This window comes from Urocampus carinirostris, chromosome 6 (genome assembly GCF_059441175.1).
Source record: "Urocampus carinirostris isolate Australia breed hairy pipefish chromosome 6, RoL_Ucar_1.0, whole genome shotgun sequence".
Taxonomy (NCBI): domain Eukaryota; kingdom Metazoa; phylum Chordata; class Actinopteri; order Syngnathiformes; family Syngnathidae; genus Urocampus; species Urocampus carinirostris.
The window spans coordinates 28639393-28662525 of record NC_142354.1 but is presented as its reverse complement, the minus strand read 5'-3'; the positions used below and the strand labels follow the sequence as shown (position 1 = coordinate 28662525).

Below are 23133 nucleotides of genomic sequence, written 5' to 3'. Positions count from 1 at the left end.
CCTGATCATTAAAAACACAAAAAAAACTAATTACTTCAAAAGATCATGTCCAAAGTAAGCAATTGAATAAAACAAATCCTTACCAAATGTTTTATTTCAGCATAATAGTAAGAAGCCTCTCCTCAGATTTCCATACAGTTGAAACTAATTGGATCACAAGGGTACATTATTAGTTCACCCATTTTACAATTATAGTAAGTTTTAGAAAGTTACTTGAATGCACTCTTTTTTTCTACACAAAATAATCAATATCAAGATTCTATTATTTAAACTGAAGACCAAAACTCTGCATGCATGACTAATTGAAAAAAAAAAAGCCTAATCTGTGATAGCTACCGTTATGCCGTCGCTCTCCTAAAATACCATGATCAATATAATTTACTACCAATACCAGGGATTTTGCATTAGAAGGAATTTTCTTTTAAAAAAACAAAACAAACCACCACAGTGGGCTGTCAACTGTACTGATCCAAACCCTTCAGTTTATCTTCTGAGGAAAGAGGCTTTGTCTAAAACAGAGTACAGTAGGAAAGGAACAAAATAATATCCATCACCATTTGCCTTTTCCCCCCTGTCAGTCACTCCAGTGTTTACAAGTTTTAGAATACAAAGGGTACTTGACATAAAACTCGGACCTGTGTCTAAACTGGGCCGAAAAGTTGAAACCTCGATGTTAAAAACAAGCGACTGAGACTTTCGGGTCCTAAGAAAAACCGGCGAGTACTGTATTGCCATTTTAACAGGTGTCACTGTGCACTAGCGGCGGATGCATTCCTTGGAGCTGATCTTGAGTTGGCTAAGTGAAATTGTTTTGGACTAATCACGATACAAGCTTTCTTTTTGGGACTAACCGTACCCTGGGATTACACCTATCTTACATTCAGTCAACCGAGAGACCTTCCTATGTACAAGAGAGCTCGTTCGAGAGATAAGTCACCATGGGAACGCGATCAACAGGCAGTTTAGCGGCCACAATGGAGCAATTCAGGCCACAAATGTCCATAGCGTTACAATGAATATTCTGTGTATCCGAGCTTTGTTAAGGCTAAACCCAATGATATGACTTAACACCTGTTAAAACACACCAAGCACATATCTGCATAAAGAAGGCAATGGTTAATTGTTAGTTGGATTCGCCAGACCGGGCTTCATCATGCGGCTCTCCCACCCAGTCGCTGACATTTACTGGATTCACCAACGTTTCGGAACCATCCACAGTTTCCAAGAAAAACGCTGACGTAAAAGCGTCCTTGACTTAGTAAATACATCTGATACACAATAATAAAACGTTGAGGAAGGCTAAAAAAAAGTTGAAAAGCAAAAAGGTTCTGACATTGAGCGAAATCTCAACGTGAAAGATGTGACAAGGAAGGAGGCATTCAACATGTGGCTAGAACAGGATCTCCCACTCTACTCCATGAAAGACTTGCTTGGCTCCCAAGACCAAGTACTGTATTTTCCGGACTATAAATCCCAAAATAGCCAGATATTCGGAAGTGTGACTAATAACCCAGTGGGCGATATATACCGTATAATACAGTGAATACGATTGAAATTGCATACAGCATTTATAAATGTGGGTTACCACACATGGTTTTACAGTGCCTAATCCAGTTTGCTTGTCTCTGTGACTGATATCGTATGTGTGCCTAAGTATTGGTTAAATAGGGTGAAGATTTGCCTTAATTAAAAAGGAACTATGCACTAATTTTTTGCCACGAAGTAAGAAAATATCCCTTTGCTCCCACATTGTCGAATCAATTAATACTCACTGCTGGCCCAAATAACAAGACAATGTATACAACGGGATTTGAACCCAAGTCATGGCAGTGACGGCGCAGATACTTTTCCACTGTACCAGTAGTGGTACGGATAACACAAAAAAGCATTAGAGCTCAGCTAATTATCACACAATTTTTACTTACGGTGCCAGAAACACCAATTTGCACAGTGCATTTTGTTCTGCATTATGATTGGTTAAACATTCTCCACACTTCTTAACCTATGCGTCAATAACGTTGCAAGACAGAAACAAAGTCAACAAAATACAATACAAACTCTTTCACGTAAGTATACATATTAAACAGAAATGTTATTGAAGCACAAGTGAAGATGTGGACTGTTTAACCTGTCAGAATGCACAACAAATACAAAATGCAAATCGGTTTCTGTCACCGTGACTAAAAATAGTGTAATGAGTTAAGGGCTAATGCCCTTTTGTATGTCATCTGTACTACTGGTGGAGTCTAGTGGAAAAGTGAAGGCACTCTCATCAGTTTCACATTGCAAACAACGATTTGTGATTTGGTTCAGAGTCGCTTACAACTGATCTTTCATTACATTACTATCTGCCGTGAGTGTATGAAAAGCCAAACATGGTAGCTCTTACTGCATCTCAATTTCATGTGCCTTATGAAATATATACGACAATAGACTTTGTGGGGGTGCGCCTTATAATCGAGGGTGCCTTATAGTGCGGAAAATACGGTATTTCTTGGTCAAAAAGAAAAAAAAAGCCCACATAAGTCCGACAGTGAATGTAGTAGCAATATTTACAGACAGTGTACCTCTAATGTTAGAGGCAAGGAGCGCCGGTCAACCAGTTGGCCTCACAAAAGAGTCCCGGTCAGGCAACCGTTGCCATGGCGAACCAACCTAAATGCAAAAGCTGCCATGGCCTGCTATATCTGGGTGCTGTATCTGGACCTAAGTGACGAAGTTTAAGAGACACAATGAAATGCTTTTCTTCGCAACGTTGTCCCTGTATGCCCATTAAAAAAAACTGCCCTCATTACAGAGTACCAGCAAATGTAGATGCAACGGGGTCAACAAAAACAGAGTTAAGTACAAAACAGGAACACCCTTTATCACAGAAAAGTCTCGTCGATTAAAAAAAAAAAAAAAAAAAGGATGGCGGTGGTGAAGGGGTGCAAAGGAAAAATGACAAAACAAACAAATGTTCCGCAATTATTTTGGATCCAAGAGTGGTCAGTCTGCGCTGGCGCCCCACTCGGCATGGAGCGAGTGGTGCGCCCGAGGGACCGTCCCATGTTGGTGGCGGGTAACGTGGAATGTCAGACGGCCAGGCGACCTGTAGGCGGGTGCATCGGGCTCCAGGTTGGTGGCGCAGGTTGCGCCTCTTGGGCGTATTGGCGCGGTTCGCAACACGGTTGGGTCTCCACTTTGGCCACGCCGCGGCCTTGGCACAGCCGGCGGTGCCGCAGTAGACGGTCAGTCCGGGAAAAGTTCTTTGGAAAAGAAACAAATGCATTTGGTTTCAGAAGCGATTTTCATTGACTTGATATTTAAGAAAACGTGCCAAAGATGCCAGATAACATCTGGTAAATTTTTACCTTTTTGGAAAGTAGCTTTTTTTCTGCCAGATTAATGCATTGTCCCATAAAAACAGAGGACAGCTTTGTGCCTTTCAATTCTACAAGTCCGAGATAGGATTATTTTGTTTGCCGATTTATAGTTTGGTTATAGAAAAAACATTGCAGACTTTGATTATTTCCTGTAATCATTCTTGTTTAAGAAAACGTTTTCAAACAAGTGTATTTTTTTTTTTACTAAAAAACATTTTCTGGTAAAGCTACAATTTTGCATTCCTTATTTCAAGTCCAAGTTCTCTTATTTTAATGCATTTTGAATTTAAAGATCATTTAAGTAAAGTAAGAGATCTATTTTGCTATATTTTGACTTGTTTTTGAGTAAATACGCAACAAAAGTAAATGATGAATGGCAGAAGATTGCTTTTTTTACTGAAATCAGAAAAATTATGCTTATTTTAAAATTGTAAAAAAAAAAATCTAATGTTATTTTATTTTTTTGCGAAGTATAACATTGAAAGCTTAAATTGAATTATTGTTGATTATTGAACCCATTCTAACAAAGCCATGAAAGAAAAACATTTTTAGGGACAGTGTGTATTATTTGATCACTAAATGTCTTTATGGTGTAGTGCACCCAAAAAGAAGAGCTAAAAAGCACAAGGAAAAATACAAACTACGATGAGTCAAAGTAACCGAACTGCACCATTCTTCTTGCATTCTTTTGCCCAGCCTTCTGCAGGGTTTTTGGAAACCCGTATTAGCAAGTTGGCAGACAATGATGTCAAGCTCCCTCTAAGTGAAGCGCATACTATTTAAAATAAATGCAAATATTTCCATCCAACAAGTATTTAAAAAAAGCACATTTCTATAATAGTTAATGTATTTTTGCTTTTTACAAAAAGTTTTAACCACTAGTAGGCTCTAAATAATACAGCAATACTGTGTAATATAACTCACTTGCTGGCAGCGCTCACACTGGTAAGGCTTCTCGCCACTGTGCACACGCTTGTGTCTTTCCAAGTGGTAGCGCTGGATAAACCTCATATCGCACATGTCACACGCAAATGGCTTCTCCCCTAGCAAAAAGCACACACAAAAGAGTCAATGCGTCAATTCTTGGGTTTTGCACCACAAATGTGTCAAACTGTCTTTGAGAACTATCATCACAGCAATAGCAGAGGGGGAAAAAGTTAAAAAATGAGTGTTTGGACTGTCAAAAATGCCTGCTCATCAACTCATTATGTGTAGATCAGAGTGGAGTTATCACGGCCCAGATGCGCGCGACAACATCTGGGCCGCGACCGTGTGATGCTGGTTCAACATCCCATCAAAGTGGAGGCTGCGGTGTGGCACGTCGGCGAAGGGGAGGGAAGGGTTGTGCGCGCGGCAACGGAACGCATACCCGTGTGAGTGAGGCTGTGTCTCTCCAGGTGGTTACGCTGAATAAACCTCATGTCACACATGGAACAAGCATACGGCTTCACCCCTACACACACAGAGCAGCGTATTAGGCCTACCCGCCACACACCACACAAGAACAAGTAATGTGCAACATCGCCTCGCCCACTCACGCACGCACACAATGCGGAAATGTTCACACATGCAACTATGTGGATACGCTTGAACAGCGAAGACGTCAAACGCACAGCCTCGCATCAACAGTAAAACGTTCTAAATGGTACGCTTAATTCCAAGATATAAATGAAAGCCAATTTGTACACGAATGGGGTCTTAATGGGCTTGGAGGCATTTATGAATACTTGAACTATAATCATACGTTACTGTATGGTGATAGAACCCCAAGATTTCTCCGAAACAAACGGTGACAAAAAGAAACATTCAATAATGTATTCAATAAGGACAGTCCTATTTTGGCAATAACCATTTTTTTAATTCAAGAGATTCCCTGCAACGTTTAATATAAAATTGGAATTAAAATCAAAGTAGGTGAATAGTTACCATCAAAGTACTGTTGAATTATAAAGAACTCACAGTAGAAATAATAATAGAGTATTTAATGTTACACTCCAATCAAAGATTCTTACGCATTAACATCCAGTTTTTGTTGATTACAAGTTAAAGGTGTATGTCTATTAATGCCTGAGAGTTTATTCCGATTGCAAGTGTTTACTACGTAGTTTTCACAGAAAGGGACAGTGTGTAATATTTAGCCTCCTAGTGGTACAAAAAATATTCATCAAGTTAAAAAAAAAAAAAAAAAAACATTGATTAGAACACTCGCCAAAAATACATACACTATCATACCAATGTTATTTTCCAAACACAGGTTGAGAAATGTATTTATTTTACGTAGTGAAGTCCCTACGTAGAAGTAGCCACCAGGTTTGTCTGGCATCCGATTGCTACGATTTGTGGGACTGATTTTCGTTCGCATTAGACAATACAGTGCCATCTAGTAGTTAAATATTACACACTGGGGATTACGTGATAAGGTAGGTAATCTATGGTGTACATAAAGTATATGGTGTATTTATTACCATGTGTGTAATATACATATTAAAAAACACAAATAAAAGACAAAGGCTAATAAGCTACACTATATGTGTCCAACTGGGTTATCTACATCTACAAAAGTGGTAAAAAAAGCTGGAAGGTGATATAAATCCACATCAGAGCTGATGTCTACAAATGTATGTTCAGATATTAAGCATAAAAACAATTAAGAAACATTGCCTTGTCAGGCCTACTATATGTGGTAAAGCTTATGAATGTTCTATCCAAATGTGTGTCAATATTCATGGCTCAGTTTCTAAGCTATGATCTCGGAATCAACTGTCAAACACACTGAGTGACTGGAAAGATGAGGGGCAGGTGTATGGACCCATACCCGTATGAGTGAGGCTGTGTCTCGCCAGGTGGTAGCGCTGAACAAACCTCATGTCGCACATGGTGCAAGCAAAAGGTTTCACACCTAAACGCAGAGCATTGAGATTAATTTTCAAGACTTGGCATCGGGCTCTATCATCCGTCGATTACTTCAAACTGTCATTGATGGGTTGTTAACCGCTGTTCAGAACTCCGGCCAATTCAACAAGTAAACTTTGATTAATTTTGAAATCCACAGCTTACACAACATGAGCTGATGATGTCACATTTGGTTTGCTTTGCACAGTTAATGCAAGAAAGGCCTAAAAGCGCCTTTGCCAATTCCTTTATTTCAACTAGAAGCGCTCAATCATGGTCATATATGTCACAAAAATTGTTTAGGTGGGCGGGGCATACCCATGTGAGTGAGGCTGTGTCTCGCCAGGTGATAACGCTGAAAAAACCTCTTGTCACACATGGTGCAAGCATAAGGTTTCACACCTAAATGCAAAGTAGCAATGTTACATGACTTCCGCTCCATTTCCATTCGTGGTCAGCACATCCTGACGCAATTGGTTATTAACCACACAGTCGCCAATTCATGCAAAAAGCTTATTCTACTCAGCCTCGCAATTAGCAGCGTTGCAACAACAGAGACACAATGAACAATATGGCGTTATTCTCATTTTTTCATGCAAGTATTTCACGGTAAAAGAGATGCCCCTCCGAAATACCCAGCGCGGAAAAATAGGCATGACAGACGGTCGCAGACATCTCCTATAGATCGGGTCTAATTGTGAATTCATGAGCACTTGAGTCACCTCATGCACGCATGAGCTCAAAACGCAGACATGTCGTATAATTACCGCGCCAGGGTGATTGTTTAGCAAGAAAACACACATAGACTACCAAATACACGCCGCGTTGCAATCTAACGCCAGGGGTTGGGGCTCATTTACTGTCGTCCCAGATTTTCTGGAATTTGGCGTCTATGCAGGTGGTAGTTACACACGAAACTGTTGCATTGTGAAAACACTAATAACTACTGATAGCTAGCTAGCATCCTCCTGTTTTCTACTCAACGATTGCCTCCGAATGTAAATGTAGCGGCATTTTCAGAGAATCATTTTCACACATTACTCCTGTATTTATCACTGGTAAGGATGCTAATTTCAGGCTGCTGATGTAATCCCATCAAAGGATTTAAAATATACCTAATCGCAATGACAAAAAAAGCCAAGTCATGAAAATCGACTGCATTGTTATATTAATGGCTAATATAATTGTTGACGCGGTGTTTAAAAGGACTTTTTGACTTTTCTTTAATAACTTAAGAGAATCGCAGTTTACAAAATTATTTTGAAACCTTATAGAATATCAATAGTTAATTTACAATCATTTGAAAACAATGAGTAGGTTATTGTACATTTTCCTAACCCCTTTGAATTTTTAACATTCTTGTATTTAGAAAATAATTCTTTTTTTCAACTTTTAAATGTTAACAAGCTTAAATTCAGAAAATAAGGATATTTTTCTTTCTGGAAATTTCACAAATTTCATTTGTTTATATGATCCATTATTACAAACAAATACTGCCCTAATACAAAAAAGCTGCTATGGACTTCACTGGTGCACTACACAAATGGGGCAAATAAGTATTTAGTCAACCACTACAAATTTTTCCACTTGAAAATAATAAAGGCCTGTAATTGTCAACATGGGTGGACCTCAACCATGAGATACAGAATATGGGGAAAAAACATAAAATCACATCGATTTAAAGGAATTCATTAGCAAATCATGATGGAAAATAATTATTTGATCAATACCAAAATTTAATCGTAAAACTTTGTTTTAGCCAACAAAGGGTACATAACAGAGTCCAAACATTTCCTGTAACTCGTTCACAAGCTGTTCACACACTGTGGCTGGTATTTTGGCCCCTTCCTCCAGGCATATCTTCTCTAGAGCAGTGATGTTTAGGGTCTGTTGTTGGGCAAGACTGACTTTTAGTTCCCTGGGACAGAGTTTCTATGGGGTCGAGATCTGAAGATTGGTTAGGCCACGCCTGGACCCTGCAATGCTCCTTATAAAGCTACGTCTTTGTTGCCCTGGGTGCAAGTTTGGGATCATTGTAATGCCTTAAGACCCAGCCACTCGTCCTCCTCTTTGCAGAAAAACAGCCAAAAAGCATGTTTCTATCCTCATACTGCGAGTATGGTGATCTTCAAAATCCAATATTTTTTCTCCTCCAAACACAAGAACCTGTGTTTTTCACGAAAAAGTTACATTTTGGTTTCATCTGACCCTAACACATTATCCCAGTCCTTTTCTGGATTATCCCAATGTTCTCTAGAGAAATCGCACAGGGATACGTCTGGCAGTGCAGGATTAGAGACCCTGGCAGCACCTTGTGTTACTAATAGTAGCCTTTGTTACCGTGCTCCCAGCTCTCTGAAGGTCATTCACTTGGCCCCCGTGTGGTTCTGAGATTTTTGCTCATCGTTCTTGTTATGATTTTGACGCCACTAAGTGAAATCTTGCATTGAGCCCCAATTTTCTAATAATTGCCCCCACAGTAGATTTCTTTACACTATGTGTTTTACCCATTGCAGATTCAGTCTTCCCAGCACAGTGCAGATCTACAATTATGTCTCTGATGTCTTAGACAGCACTTCAGTCTTGACCATAGTGGAGTCCGGAGTGTGACTGACTGAGATTTTGAACATGTGTATGTTATTCTAATAATGGGCTAAAACAGGTGCCAATAATACAGTACATTCATTCATACCTCGTTAGAAGACGTTAGACCTTTTTGACAGCCAAATATCTTACTTGTTTGTAGGTGACCAGATACTCATTTTCCAGTCTAATTTGGAGATTTTTTTTTTAAATACACAATGTGATTTTCAGTTTTTTTTCCTCCAACACTCTTTCTCATGGTAGAGGTCTACCCATGTTGACTATTACAGGCCCCTCTCATCTTTTCAAGTAGGAGAACTTACACAATTGGTGGGTGACTCAATACTTAATTACCCCACTACATATCAATATAATTTCAAATTTTGAAAAACCCTGCCAGCTCTAAGCTTAAAAGCCTGTACGGGAAAAGAAATTGCCACAGGATTCCAGGCTTAAAATAAACATCACATTTGTGTGTAACCGAGATGACTGTTAATAGCAGCATACAGCAGTGACTATTGAAGAACCTATTGCCACAATTTTGAAAAGCAAATAATTCTGATGCTGTTTCAGTACTGATGCAAAATATACATTTGTTCCCTGCTATAGAACCGCAACATATATTTCAATCTAACAATACAGTGGACACAGTTTTAACTGACTCCAACAAAAGACTCTTAGGCCGGAAGTTCACATCCCCATCAGGATTTTGGCAGAAATATGTCATGAGCTCTGATGCATGGATTCCACTCGCCTTTGATACATTTAAGCACTTTGAACTTTTAGATAAGGTTGGGTGGGCAGTAAGTGCATAGACGCATACCAGTATGAGTGAGGCTGTGTCTGGACAGGTGGTAGCGCTGAACAAACCTCATGTCACACATGGTGCAAGCGAAAGGTTTCACACCTAAACGCAGAGTATTACAGGTATTACTTTCACTCTTGGGGTTTTGGTGTTCACAATCCAACAGTGATGCAATGTGCGGTTTTTTTTTTAGAATTGATGGGTTGTAAACCAACATTTTAAGTAATTGTAGCAATGTTTTGTCTGTTTTTCTAAATTTAAAACATGTAAAGTAATAACCCACAGCTGTATGTCACACGTGCATTTACAGATATTGAATTTGAACATCCATCACATATGCTGTTTGTTGTCATGTTATGTCCACTGTGACATTTAAGTGTCATGGGCAAGGTGGGCGCATACCCATATGAGTGAGGCTGTGTCTCGCCAGGTGGTAGCGCTGAAAAAACCTCTTGTCGCATATGGTGCAAGCATAAGGTTTCACACCTGAATGCAAAGTAGCAACATTGTAATACTTTGCTTCACTTTGCTGTTTTGACTATGTAAACACAAGTAATTGGTTATTAACCACACATTTCCGAATTAACGCATATGGAAAAATATATATCGGTTTACTTGTCAGCTAATTTGACTGCCCAAGTAGTTTTAGATTTTAAAGAGTAATTCAAAAATGCTTCTTTAAATAACAAGGAATCTAAAGCAAGCTTAATGTCATCAACGCAATAAAAAAATATTTCATAATAAAAAAATGTTGATTTTTAAATAAATATACATTAATAGGTGCAGATCAATTATAAAGCCATGTGATTGAAATTTTTATTCTGTAATAATTACTGTCAAGGTTGCAGTGTTCCATCATTGGTGATCTCTGTAGAGTACAAATGGGCTACTAATGTTGTCTTTTGGCATTAATACTGGTTGGTTCTATTTGTGAGGGGTAGGAAATCCATACCATGAGAGCAAAGCTGTGTCTCTTCTCTCCAATTATCTCCTCTGTAAAAGCTTGTTTAGGGGTTATGGAACCCTTTGGAACATCTAAACTACAAGGCCTCTTCCTTTGTCGCTGAAGAAAAAAAACCTTCTTGGCCCATGCTTTCTTTCAAACATTCTAGATCATAGAAATACAGCACCTATTCAATTCCAATTAAGGCAGCCAGCAAGGAAAATAATAGTGATAATAGTGAAAGAATAGTGATCTAGCTTATGTCTCAAACACAAATACAAGTTACGCAAGGTATCAATGTCTGTTTTATGAGCACCCATTTATCAATCTAGTACGCATGACATAGCAGCTAATTGTTATCTAGTTACAATTATACATTTTATAATTAAAAGTAATGTAATCACAACAATGGAATAATTATACTCTATGACAAAAAACAAGCGAGGGCAAAGAAAAATCCTCAAATACTCTGCGTCAAATAAAAGTTACACATGAGGGACTTTCTGAAGTGACAAATGGAAAAGGTGCACTCAGAATGTACTGGGCATGGTGTACGGACCCATACCCGTATGCGTGAGGCTGTGTCTCGCCAGGTGGTAACGCTGACAAAACTTCATGTCACACATGGTGCAAGCATAAGGTTTCACACCTGAATGCAGAGCATCAACAGCATTAATTTGCGTCTCCGCCCCCAAAGAAAAAAAAACCCGGCCCATTCGGGCTAAATTGATGTCTGTGGTTAATAACCAATGTCATACCCCAGAATTTGTGAAAAAGCGAAATAGGCGGTGGTAGAATATTATAATACTTTCTGATCCTATAACATTACTCGAGGCAAAAATGTCTGGTGTTATAACACATTATCTGCCCCAAAAACACTGCGTCAGAGCACAAACAATTAAGGAATATTGCAGAGGCCCAATGGTGTGACAGTCTTAAGATTGGCAGGCGCATACCCATATGAGTGAGGCTGTGTCTCGCCAGGTGGTAGCGCTGAAAAAACCTCTTGTCACACATGGTGCAAGCGTACGGCTTCACCCCTACGCACACAAAGTACCAGCTTTAGCGGGCAATTCAATTCTTTTTCAACTGCCAAAAATGATCGTCGCTAAACTTTACTAATTGTTTAGTAAAGTTTGGTTGCACTCATCAGCGATGGTTTGCTGCAGATTCCACCAGGTGAGGAAGTACATCTGCCGTTCCAATTGAACATGACTTTGTGTAGGATTGCAAGATCTGCAGTCAATGTTCACATTTCTAAATAGTGAATGCCAATACAGATCCAGAAAGAAAAGGGGACCAAATCTACAAACCTGAAAAAAGTAAATATCCATGGGAACAATTTAGGTCCTAAATGGACACATCTCACCAAAGCACAATAGCCAATGAGATTTCCTAATTTTCTAAAGTTTTTTTTTTAACGCTGATCGCGGGTTAGACAATTTTAGGCAGTTGGCAAACATCTGCAGTGCAAAATCGGACATTAGTGTCTAGATTTTTTTTAAACGGATGTATGTGGAATGATGCATTCTCTGATAATATTTCGATGACAAAATACCATAAATATAAGGTGTTGAAAGGCTCTGCTTCTGGGAAAATAATGTCAAATAAAAAAATTGAAAAAAAACAATGTAGTTTATCGAATAAGCAACAGAAAAAAACTGACGTGAAGGGAACGCTTTTGGAGGGACATAATTCGTTTTTGGGCCTGGATTCATCAAAATCATTTGTATAAACCTTCACACCTATTAAAATGTCAAGTAAGATGCTGATGTAAATGACTGATGTTAACACCATAGTAGTTATTTGAAAATGAATGTGGTGTGTAAACAAATTTATATCAGTCATCTCACCGTCATCACATTCGAATGAATGCGGAAAAAAAAGACGTACCTGTGTGAGTGAGACTGTGTCTTTCCAGTTGGTAACGTTGAATAAACCTCATGTCACACATGGTACAAGCATATGGCTTCACTCCTGAATGGAACAAAAAAAAGTCATAACACAGTTCTAAATAAAGTTCATGCATCATATAAAAGATGCAAAGACATGCTATTGGGTGAATTGTTAACGGCATGCTATCAAATTGATTGCAGATGAGACATTACGCCAGAAAGAACTGGCAGACATCACAAACTACATTGAATGTTTACAAAGGAGAGCTATAAAGGAGCTACTTTAATAATGTTCAGTCTCAATGCACTGTTGTAATTTAAATAGCCAAGAGGCCAAGATTCTGCTGGTAGTTGGGAGTCAGACTACTGATGTCTGCCAAAAAATCTTATTTGTGTAATGTGCCCACTAATGGTGAAGCCATAAAGTACTCTGGGAGAACACATGCTATGGTGACATTAAAAACTCAATCACCGGGGGCATTTTTTCCAGTGGACAGATTTCCAACAAAGCCTACTTTTTTTGTGGTCTTTTGCCACTAATTGCATAATGTATTTGTATAAAACGGCTAAGAATAGGTTACTATCAGTCTGTGGCTCGTATCATTTAAAGAGGGATAAAAAGGGGTACAAAAAGCAGCATACCAGTATGAGTGAGACTGTGTCTTGCCAAATGGTAACGTTGGAAGAACCTCATGTCACACATGGTGCAAGCGTACGGCTTCACCCCTGAATGCATACAGTACCAAACTTTATTAAAGTGCTCCTGCCATGTACGGATATTAATGAATTTTACATAATTAGATCATTTTGTGACGATTACATTTTAATAATACTATCTGAGCTTAAGGGGACCATAGTCAAACAATCATGCAAAAGGTCCTCAAAGAACTGTTCAAAATCAAAGGGCCCTTTTTGTCTTGAGCTACTTTTCCACTGGGCAGCACCTACACAGCTCCCCTCAGTTTTGATCAGATATATAAGGACATTAAAAAATAAGGCCTCAGTCATACCAAAGGATGTTTGATGCTTCATGTTTCCAGTCTTACAGTAAACAAAGTTCCTCATTTTACTAGAAGTTTTAATCACAAAACATTCCACCTTCTAAAAATAAAATTTTTGGTCGGACCTACATATGCCAAATGAGGAAATTCCTATAAATTGCCCACAAATAGTGGCAATGATTCATTATTCAGGTTAGCAGTTACCAGTTCTAAATCAATCCTGAAATGGGTGGCCATCATTCCTAGACATAACTTATGTTAACAAATAATGGAGACTATTCAAGAGGACGCTAGCACTGAGAAAAAAACAGCCACTGGAGTACAGCACGTTCCTAAAATTAGCATGTACATTTACATTAGCATCATGATTGTTATATAACAAAATGACAAATCTGCAGCCCATTCTGTCTCGTCACGCCATGCTTGGTACATCAACCAACCAGCCATCATTACAAATAAATCAATAGTGATTCGATCTGTGTAGGTATCGTACAGTGGAAAGACATTTGTGTCCCAATGATCCGACAGGTAGGGTGAGGCCTATACACTAAAACACTCCAATGTGAGGCAAGGTGCAAGGGGTTGAGAATAAACTCATACCCGTATGTGTGAGAGTGTGTCTCGCCAGGTGGTATCTCTGGAAAAATCTCATGTCACACATGGTGCAAGCATATGGCTTCACCCCTGTACACAGAACAAACATGTTTTGTAAAAGAAAAACAAAACACTATGATCTCAACGGGACACACCCGATTATTATGTATCCAGACATGCCAAAGGCACAAATATAGAACACCATAGGAACAAGGGCTAAAGTTAAATACTCTTCTACATGTAGGAGTTCAACATCTTGCCATTCGGTAGAAAACATGAGAATTAATGACACCTCTGCCAATGGCAAAGTTAAAACGGATCAAGGAAGAGCAATCTCATACCAGTGTGAATGAGACTGTGTCTTGCCAAGTGGTAGCGTTGAAAAAATCTCATGTCACAAATGGAGCAAGCGTATGGCTTCACCCCTACACACAAAAAGTATGTCAGTAGAAGCTATGGACACAACAACTCTGAAGCACCAACTGTTCCCTCACATGTAGCTCTCATACATCCATGCAGTCCTCCACCAACTTGGATTTATTTATGCCTAATAATATTCCCATATTAAGACAGCCTTGTTAAAATGTGTTCCCAATTGTTTATTTAACAACGAAGTAGAGCATTCAGGGGGGAAGAGTTGACGTTTCATATATTAATCAGTGCACATGAGGCTACAATTATTTTATCTGGATATCGGAACATGTCTGGATACATTATTCTTCCCAACATCTTAACAAAAACCTCTATTCAGACAGGATACTGTTTGATTATTAAGCCAAAGCCAACATCTACCGGACAATCTAGTGTGAGTAGACGCATACCAGTATGAGTGAGAGTGTGTCTTGCCAGATGATAACGTTGGAAGAACCTCATGTCACACATGGAGCAAGCGTACGGCTTCACCCCTACATACACAAAGTAACACATTAGCTACGACGTCACTTTGGCATAAAGGGACAGTCATTTAAAGATTTTTGGGTCCAATTTAGTCTTTGGTTATTTGAAAGCACTTGTTGTATGGGATTACGACACAAAAACAGCCACAGGATGTGAGCCAAGCATGCGTGAACGAGACACACAAAGCAGCAGCAGCAGCAGCAGCAGCAAGACAGCAAAGGAACGCAGGAGACAGCAATACCACACTGGCCAGCGGAAGCAGACACTTTGCAATACGGGTTATTATGATGAATGAGCTTTTAACACTCGGGCAGGGGGGGTTGTGTTGTTTGGGGTCATTATGTGATTTTCTTTTTTTAAAGCACGCCTAAAACCTGCCTCAAATATACAAAAGCTTTCCCATTCAATTCCAGTTCTAAATTTGCGTGATTTAAAATTTGCTGAAAGCCTTATGTCAAAACGCCACAGATAATTGCAGCTCAACCACATGAGCTGGAGCTAATGAGCGTAAAAATGCGGGTGGACATCAAAGGACAAATTGGTAACAGTCAAAATCCACTAGGCTGAAGGATGCAAAACACTAAAAACCATTAGCTATGTGTTCACCTTTAACAAATATTCAAAGAAAATTTACTACAACAATTTCTCAGAACTTACAAGCCATTGAAAAATCACAATCAAACCAGAAGTACAGTAATTTTTGTCATCTTTAACAGAGTTCCTACAGCTTAAGGCAAGTTAAATTCAAGATTTTTTTTGAAACTTTTCAATGGCCTTTAAAATCAAATAGGAGACCAAGTTGATAAAAAAGCGCAATTGAAATAACACAAAACCAAAAAAAATTTCTTGCACATTATACATCGTAGGTAGTACATAATATCTGGCACAGCTTTCAGCCATGGCGAAAAATGTTTATCAGACGGCCATATCTCGTTTAATTAACACTTTCCCATGGCCCAAAGTAAACGTCTCCAAAGTTGCTAAGTGTATTGTGGGTAGACAAAAGACATGCGTCTGCTCTAAGACACCACTGAAACCACATTACTACAGTTCCATTATTGTGGCCATGTAATGTTGCCACAAAAGCATCTTTTTAAATCAAACAAATATAAATCCTATAAATATGTTCACGTTTTTAAAACTTCTAAAAAAAATGGACTTAAGACATGTTCACGTTTTTAAAACTTCTAAAAAAAATGGACTTAAGACATTTTAATGGCAATTAAGGCCTTATTTTTAAGAAGAATTATTAAAATCCTTTTTAAGACTTAAGGGATCTGCGGGAACCCTATTTAAAAACAACAGATGTTGAAGTTCAGATACAATTCTATCATTATAACTATCACAAGGTTCTTATCAAATCATTTGACTAAGATGCCAAGATGACTGTGGTGTGATGGTAAGGCCAGAAGAATCTGCCCTATATCTCAAATACGCTTGAATTAGATAAAGGAAATACCTTCAATTGATAGATGTCTTGAATTAAACACAAGCAGTCCTTTGATGTCCATGCAGTAAATATATTTTTTATTATTTAAAAAGTGTCAATTGTTAAGTCCACTATCAAAAAATCTTGCTCATACAGTTTGCAATCATAAAATCTTTAAGTATTTGATTAACATAATTGAGTGATTAGATTCAACGCACTCGGGTGTTTCAAAACGCAAACAACGCAAAATTAAACGAGTGTTGTGCGGAGACTATTGTGTTAGCTGTTAATAAACTTTGTTGGCTGGCTTCTTATTTTGCACAACACAATTATGTCAAATTGTTTTGTTTGTATTTATTAACCATTAGGGTGGTAGGGCACCATTTCCCATGGTGTGTCTTGGGCAAATAAAGCCTGGTGCCACCCAGCCCTCTCCAGGTCAACAAATGTTCCATTAGGTTGACAAATTCAGAAAGAACATCTGTACTGTTTATGGAGTTAGACGTTAAAAATAATTTACTTTATTTCATGTAAAATACAAAACATGGCTGTGATTCAGACTCCTGGTGTATAACTCATGGTTTCTGCAAAGGTGGCCTTTGTTTAATTCCAGGGCGAAGGATCCTTTTCTGAATGTCATTCCTCTTCCATTTCCTGCCTTCTACAAAGATATGTCTATTAAAGACAAAAAAGACTGAAACGCTTATTTTTTTGCGATAAATCACTATACCATCTTAAAAAAACAACAACTTTCAATGAATAACTGAGAACTTGCTATATTCAAGCATTATTGTACAAAGACAGTTGTGTTTTTGGATAATGGCTACTCAATATTTCTTGGACAAGCAGTAAAAAAAAAAAAATGAACCCATCTTGTTCTTAAAGAACACTGATGTCATTAGAAAAAACAAGTTTAAAAAGCCCTGGATGAGGGTTTGAAGTGTACTGTATATTTAGTCTTCCTACAGAAAACTAAATGAACCATTCATTAAGGCGCTTATCTGCACGAAGCAAGTATTTTTTTAATAGTGACCTCGAAACTGATGGACCATACATTCTGGCAAACTGTCTGGAGCAGGTTTAGTTGATGTTGAGAAAACAAACAAAAAAACAATGTGTTCATATGCTTGGGGGCTGAGCTGTTTTTTGCGTGGTGGCTTTGTTGGAAATTACTGTCCACAGACAAAATGAACCCTGAACATCCGTCCATTATTTCAAGTGTCTATTGAGACAGTCTGAAGGGTATATGCAGTATGGGTACGTTTTAAAAGACGCATACCCGTGTGAATGAGGCTGTGTCTCTCCAGGTGGTAACGCTGAATAAACCTCATGTCACATACAGCACAAGCATACGGCTTCTCCCCTAAACCGAAGAGCACCAGTTTTAGTTCAAGCCCCACAGAAAACACTAAAACTCTGAGGCAAAAAACTACTATACCAAAGAAGCCATTTTAAACCTTACATTTTCTGCACAGCGCCAATTACAAACCAGTTTAAATTTATTATATGCAAGGCACTGTGGTGGAAAGCATGGACCACACCTGTGTGAATGAGGATGTGTCTCTTCAGGTGGTATCCACTTCTGAATGCTCCGTAACAGTGGTCACAGATAAAGTTTTTCTGCACTTTGGAAGCTGGACCGTTTTCATCTCCACCTGTGCCCTGAGAAAGAGAGGAATGAGTAGATGTTTAGCTAAACTTCATGTGCAACAGTCGAAAACCAAGACGCTTTCATGCCTTCTCCTCACCATCTTGTTAACGAAAGGTTATACGATTTACATAAAAACATTCCGCAATCAATGGGACTTTGGGTAGTTTTTTGATTTTGTAAAGATAGAAAAAGAACTTACAATCCCTTCCAAAAGGCTGTAGTGCCGCTCCCCCTGTTGTGCACACAACTGCTGTTATTGTGCACCGCTCTGCCCTGCTCCCCTCCCCCCATGTTCCTCTCCAAATCCTCCACCCCCACCACATCTTCACTGCTCCTCCCCCCAGCCGCACAAACAAATGTGCAGACTAGGGAGAGCCCCAAGAGGGGGAGTGCACCAAGACCGTTCCTATTTTGCAATCACAGCCACTGACCTTCCCTCCCCTTCCCTCTTGTTCTCTCACTTTACAGGGCGCCGCTGATTTCCTGTTCTTTTTTTTCTGCTGCAGGTCCTCATTGGTCCTCATGTCCTTCTCATCCAGCAGGCGCGGAGCTTGGAATTCACCTTCCTTACGGATCAGCTAAAATAAAGAGCAGAAAATTATTAAAGAACCTTTGGAGTTTTAACGAGACTAAAAATGTAGTGAAAATACAAAACTCTTTTCTCACATTGAGAAAATTCAACAATTTAAAGCAATACAATGGTACCTCTTTATACGAGCTCCTCTAGACAAGATAATTTTGGCATACAAGTTTTATTTTCTACAAAAATCTGGCTCACTATACATAGCAAAACCCAGTTAACAAGCAGTACCAGAAGCTACCAGTTGATACCGCTTAACACTCGACTACTCACTGACAGCATCACTTTGTCCAGCTTGCGCATTGCATCTACCATAGACAAAAGAAAAATAAAATGTTGCTGTAACGTTGTTTGTAAGTTTGTTAAAAGTTAGGAAAACGTACAAGTTGACATGTTTGCAATCTTTGTCTCCCCCGCCTTACACCCCCCCTTCCACGCTGAGACATTTGTTATGGCGGCTCAGCCATAGGTGCTCATTAAAAAATTCTGTTTATTTGGTTAATATCTTATTAATGCATTTTTTATGTTTAATTACTTTTAAAATGTGTTCCAGTAATCAGAAAGGTGCGTTTTATAGCTATTTAGGTTTCACTTACATGCTTTTCTGAGGACGGGAGCATGACCAATTAGTTTTTAATTATTGAATATCAGGAAGTTTGTTCAAAACATGAGCAATTTAAGCGAGATCTCGGAATGAATTAAGCTCGTATAAAGAGGTACCACTGTATTACAAATTTGGCCTTCACAAAGTGTAGTTTTCCCGCCCAAATTTAACAGTGAATCCTAACCAAGGGTGGACAGCTCATGCCAGATGGGAGGATCATGTGACCCTGGGGAGCGCGGTCAGGTCCATCCCTCTGAGGCGGTGCATGTCCAATTGGAGCCATCATCTTTTTGGGTGGAGCTGCCATGGTGCTGGCTTGCATCAGGGCCATACTGGAGAGAACTGCTTCACAGCCGAGCAGACCGGCCTGGGATACAAAAGATAATAGTTGGGATTAACACATAGATAATATGCATCCAATGCACTGAAATGATCAATGACAACATCCTGAGTGACACAAGACTGTTCATAAGACGTGACTTGCAACCACTTTGGTGTTATAAAACACAAACCCATTTCATATGGTCGCGGACTGAGCTGCTGGGCAGGTGTGACATTGCTGTGGTTACGGTGTGTGTGAGCGCAGGGACAGGGGTGGGGACAAGGTCATCCAGAGAGCCGTCAGTCAGGATGGTCAGGCTGGTGGGGAGCCACACCCACCTCACTCATCTAGCATTCAAACTGAAGAAGAGGATGTGGATGAGATAGACAACACATGGAATTACAACATCACTTTTTTTGCTCTTTTTAGCTTAATGTGGTTGGTATCTGTGTTTTTTATATCAATGTTTGGACAACTGGAAGTTGAGCATGCACGGATCAATATTTGATCCTACGGAGGTTTATCCAGTCATATCACAGTACAATGGTCATTTTTTTTTTTGCTTCAATGATTTACCGGCAAAGTAAATGAAGTGTAACATCCATAGAAACAATCAGACTTTACAATTCGTATTGGTGTCCAATTTGATAGTACTAAATGATAAACAATACAAAAAAATATTGCTTCAAATGACAACATATATAGCATGTTGAAAAGTGATTGACGTATGAATTTAGATGGAAAACTTCATTAGAACCCCACAGTAGTGGTTTTGTTATTTTGAGTATATTGTGCGCTTATTAATGTTTAGTTGAGAAACTACCCAAATAGAGTACATAAAAGCCGCAAACATAAAAGTACTTTAATAACATACCGAAATTATATCGACTTTTAGCAACAAGCTAAAAATTACAGGTCGATTGAAAGTAATACGATATCTTGTAATTACTAGTATATATTTTAAAATCCACTCATAATTTTGCACTTTATTCGTTGAAATTCGGGTACAGATGGAATATTAAAAATGCATTGTTTTTTAACTTAAAATTCGGAAGTACGGGAGAAAGCTACAATGCTACATTAGCTCTAGTTGGCTAACATGGTTAACACTTGTTACCGAGCAACAACAACAAAAACTCGAAATTGCCAGACCAAAAAGGCATGTAGAAAATACACAATGGTTATGAAAGCGTTATTAATATGACCACATTCGTTAAGGAGAAAAGTTGCATTTATCCGACATTTTGTTGCGCTTGGCCTTCGCGCTTCAACTGAACCTGACGCAAGTAAAGCGATCGAGTAGCCATTAGCTCGCTCGGTAGCGCCCTCGCCCACTTCTATGTTAATGTATTATGTTATGATTTTATGTACATTTATAACAGAATTCATACGAAAATAGCCAATGGGGAAGGGGGATATAATAACAAGGCTCTCGTAGCGACTCTTAAAAGACAAAGCCAGAGTCGCTCGAGACGAGATGGAGCGATAACGACGTTCATAATGGCCGTCGCGGAAGCCTCCCCCTCTCGACGAAGAAGCTACCGTTAGCTAGCGGTGGCTAACGTCGAGGCTAAAACATCGTGTAAAATGTCTCCAACCCACCCTCGCCCTTACGTGGGCGTCTCGGTCAAGTGTCGCATTTTTTTAAGCGCGTAAGCATGCAAAAGGCAAGGATGGACAACAAAAGGAAGATCGTTATACCTTGCAGCGTCGGATCGGCTCAGGATTTTTCCGAGAGCGACTAGTTTACAAACACAGGAAACGCCACAGGATGTGTGGACGGACCCACTCCCCCACACGCAGGAGCAGCGAAGCTTCCCCGAACCAAGATCTCATCTTCTTCGACTCAAAGAACGTTTTGGCATTAGATTGCTATGTTGACTCGACGTTTCCAGGATAATGGCGTAGATTTTTTTTTCCTAAGTGGGAGCTGTGCTAGCGCGCTTTGCTGCGGACAGAGGCGCGACTGAAGAGACGCAGATGGGGGAGGAGGTGGAGGGGGAGGGGAGAAGCACTCAGCATAACAACACGAGCCCCCTCAACCTCGATAATGAGAACATCGGACATACAAAACAATGAATTAGCCCCTTCTTGTTGATTTTCATCTCTACATACAGTTGTCAGAGTCTATTCGTTAATTTTAAAACCCCAGCATCGACGTTTTTTCCAGGCAAGTGTGCAACACGTCTGCGCATGTGTGTAAATACACGTTTGGGGAAAAAATGGCCACCAAACAAAGACTAGCGGCCCAAAACACTGAATGAGTTTTTAATGCGTTGTTGGTGTTTTATAATCTACTAAAAACCAAAAAGATGAACAGAAATAATACTTTTTTCAAACACTTTATACATTCAAACATTATAAAGGACTCCTCTGAACCCGGCCACCACCTCTTTGACCTGCTGCTCTATGGTAGTCACTACTGGTCATTTGTTCATTTGTATTGCCCTTAATCACAAGGAGTCTTAAAGGGCTGCTCAGACCACATACTATTGCAAACGACAGACTATGATTACACCATCTGTTCTAAAACTTACATGAGGGCAAGGGAAAACTAAAAAACCGAGTCCTTTATCCCTGTAAGACCTAGCATCATACCTGTAAACTTGTGAATTTTCCCCGTATTTTAATTGTGTTCGTGTTACAACAAATTCCGCGCTGGGGTTGTTTTTTTTAAAAGACCGACCTCATCTTGACCAATTTGACTTTAATCCGGATCGTCTTAGTCACTGGTTGCAGAAAACAACATCATCGAAGATTGCTAATGAAGATGAAGTTTGCGAAACCATGTACTACTGTACTATAATAAACGACACTTAATTTGCCTAAAGTGGGGAAAGAAGTAAGAAAGATGCTTAAAGAATTGTTTGTGTTCTTTATTTGGTTTTTTAAAAACTTGTTTATACAGAATATCTTTGTTTTTATTCTGCAGTCTGTCTTGCCGGAGTAAATAGATAGGTGCCGCGTTGTGTTTGTAAGGTTTATTATCGCTTGATAAGGGGGAAAGAACAATAATTAGAGCAATTGGCTGAAATTGGCTGAACATTGTAAAATTACAACATTTTATTCCTAACAGAAAGTGGTAGAAATTATGTTTTTGTTGTTGACGTTTTTTCACATGAAAATAGTCATCGGGTGCTATTTTTCAGACTCATTAATTATTCTAGGTAGAAAATGTGTAAAGAAGCCTGGCCCACAGGTACAGAACTTTCCAAATTTGCACAATTTTGCCTGAACAACAACACTTTGTGACCTTAGACTGGATTCAACATATAATAGTCATAATAATAACACATTTTATTTAGAAGCGCCTTTCAGGACACCTAGGATCACTGTACACAGAATATTTAACATTGACAACATCCATCCATCCATTATCTTCCACTTATCCGTGGTTGGATTGCGAGGACGAAATTAAAAGCAAAAGAATAGTACATAAAAATGGAGGGAACCATCTGAATCAGTTTCTTGGACCTTCAATTCTAAATATTATAAACACATCACTCTCCTCAGGTGTAGTTCCAGCAGCTTTTAAGTCCGCCGTTATTAAACCCACACTGAAACGACCCAAC

The 23133-nt window shown here is 39.1% G+C and overlaps 1 protein-coding gene across 22 annotated transcripts; it reads right to left on the bottom strand.

The window, feature by feature from the left end:
* Positions 1-76: 76 nt before the first annotated feature.
* znf740a (zinc finger protein 740a) lies at positions 77-21675 on the bottom strand. Of its 22 annotated transcripts, XM_088338618.1 has the most exons (20): positions 21263-21672; positions 19752-19920; positions 19424-19606; positions 18517-18633; positions 17946-18066; positions 17684-17767; positions 14900-14983; positions 14420-14503; positions 14085-14168; positions 13126-13209; positions 12482-12565; positions 11545-11628; positions 11154-11237; positions 10048-10131; positions 9664-9747; positions 6576-6659; positions 6181-6264; positions 4735-4818; positions 4290-4408; positions 77-3248 (listed from the first exon to the last, which is right to left on the bottom strand). In XM_088338618.1, exons 2-20 carry the CDS (start codon positions 19794-19796, stop codon positions 3075-3077), a joined length of 1851 nt encoding a protein of 616 aa, XP_088194744.1. In that variant the 5' UTR covers positions 19797-19920; positions 21263-21672; the 3' UTR covers positions 77-3074. The 22 variants fall into 22 exon arrangements, with proteins under 22 accessions (XP_088194744.1, XP_088194751.1, XP_088194745.1 ...); XM_088338625.1 differs by lacking the exon at positions 17684-17767 and having other exon boundaries at positions 21263-21675; XM_088338619.1 differs by lacking the exon at positions 19752-19920 and having other exon boundaries at positions 21263-21674.
* Between the last annotated feature and the right edge of the window lie 1458 nt (positions 21676-23133).

Bases quoted from the DNA above. Each gene is read 5' to 3' on its own strand.
- znf740a (XM_088338618.1), bottom strand. From the start codon at position 19,796: ATGTCACACCTGCCCAGCAGCTCAGTCCGCGACCATATGAAATGG. The intron at 11,629-12,481 runs GTACGTCTTTTT...TTGTGTGCGTAG, and splicing joins ACACAGTCTCACTCACACAG to GGGTGAAGCCGTACGCTTGC. The intron at 10,132-11,153 runs GTATGGGTCCGT...CTTTGCATTCAG, and splicing joins ACACAGCCTCACGCATACGG to GTGTGAAACCTTATGCTTGC.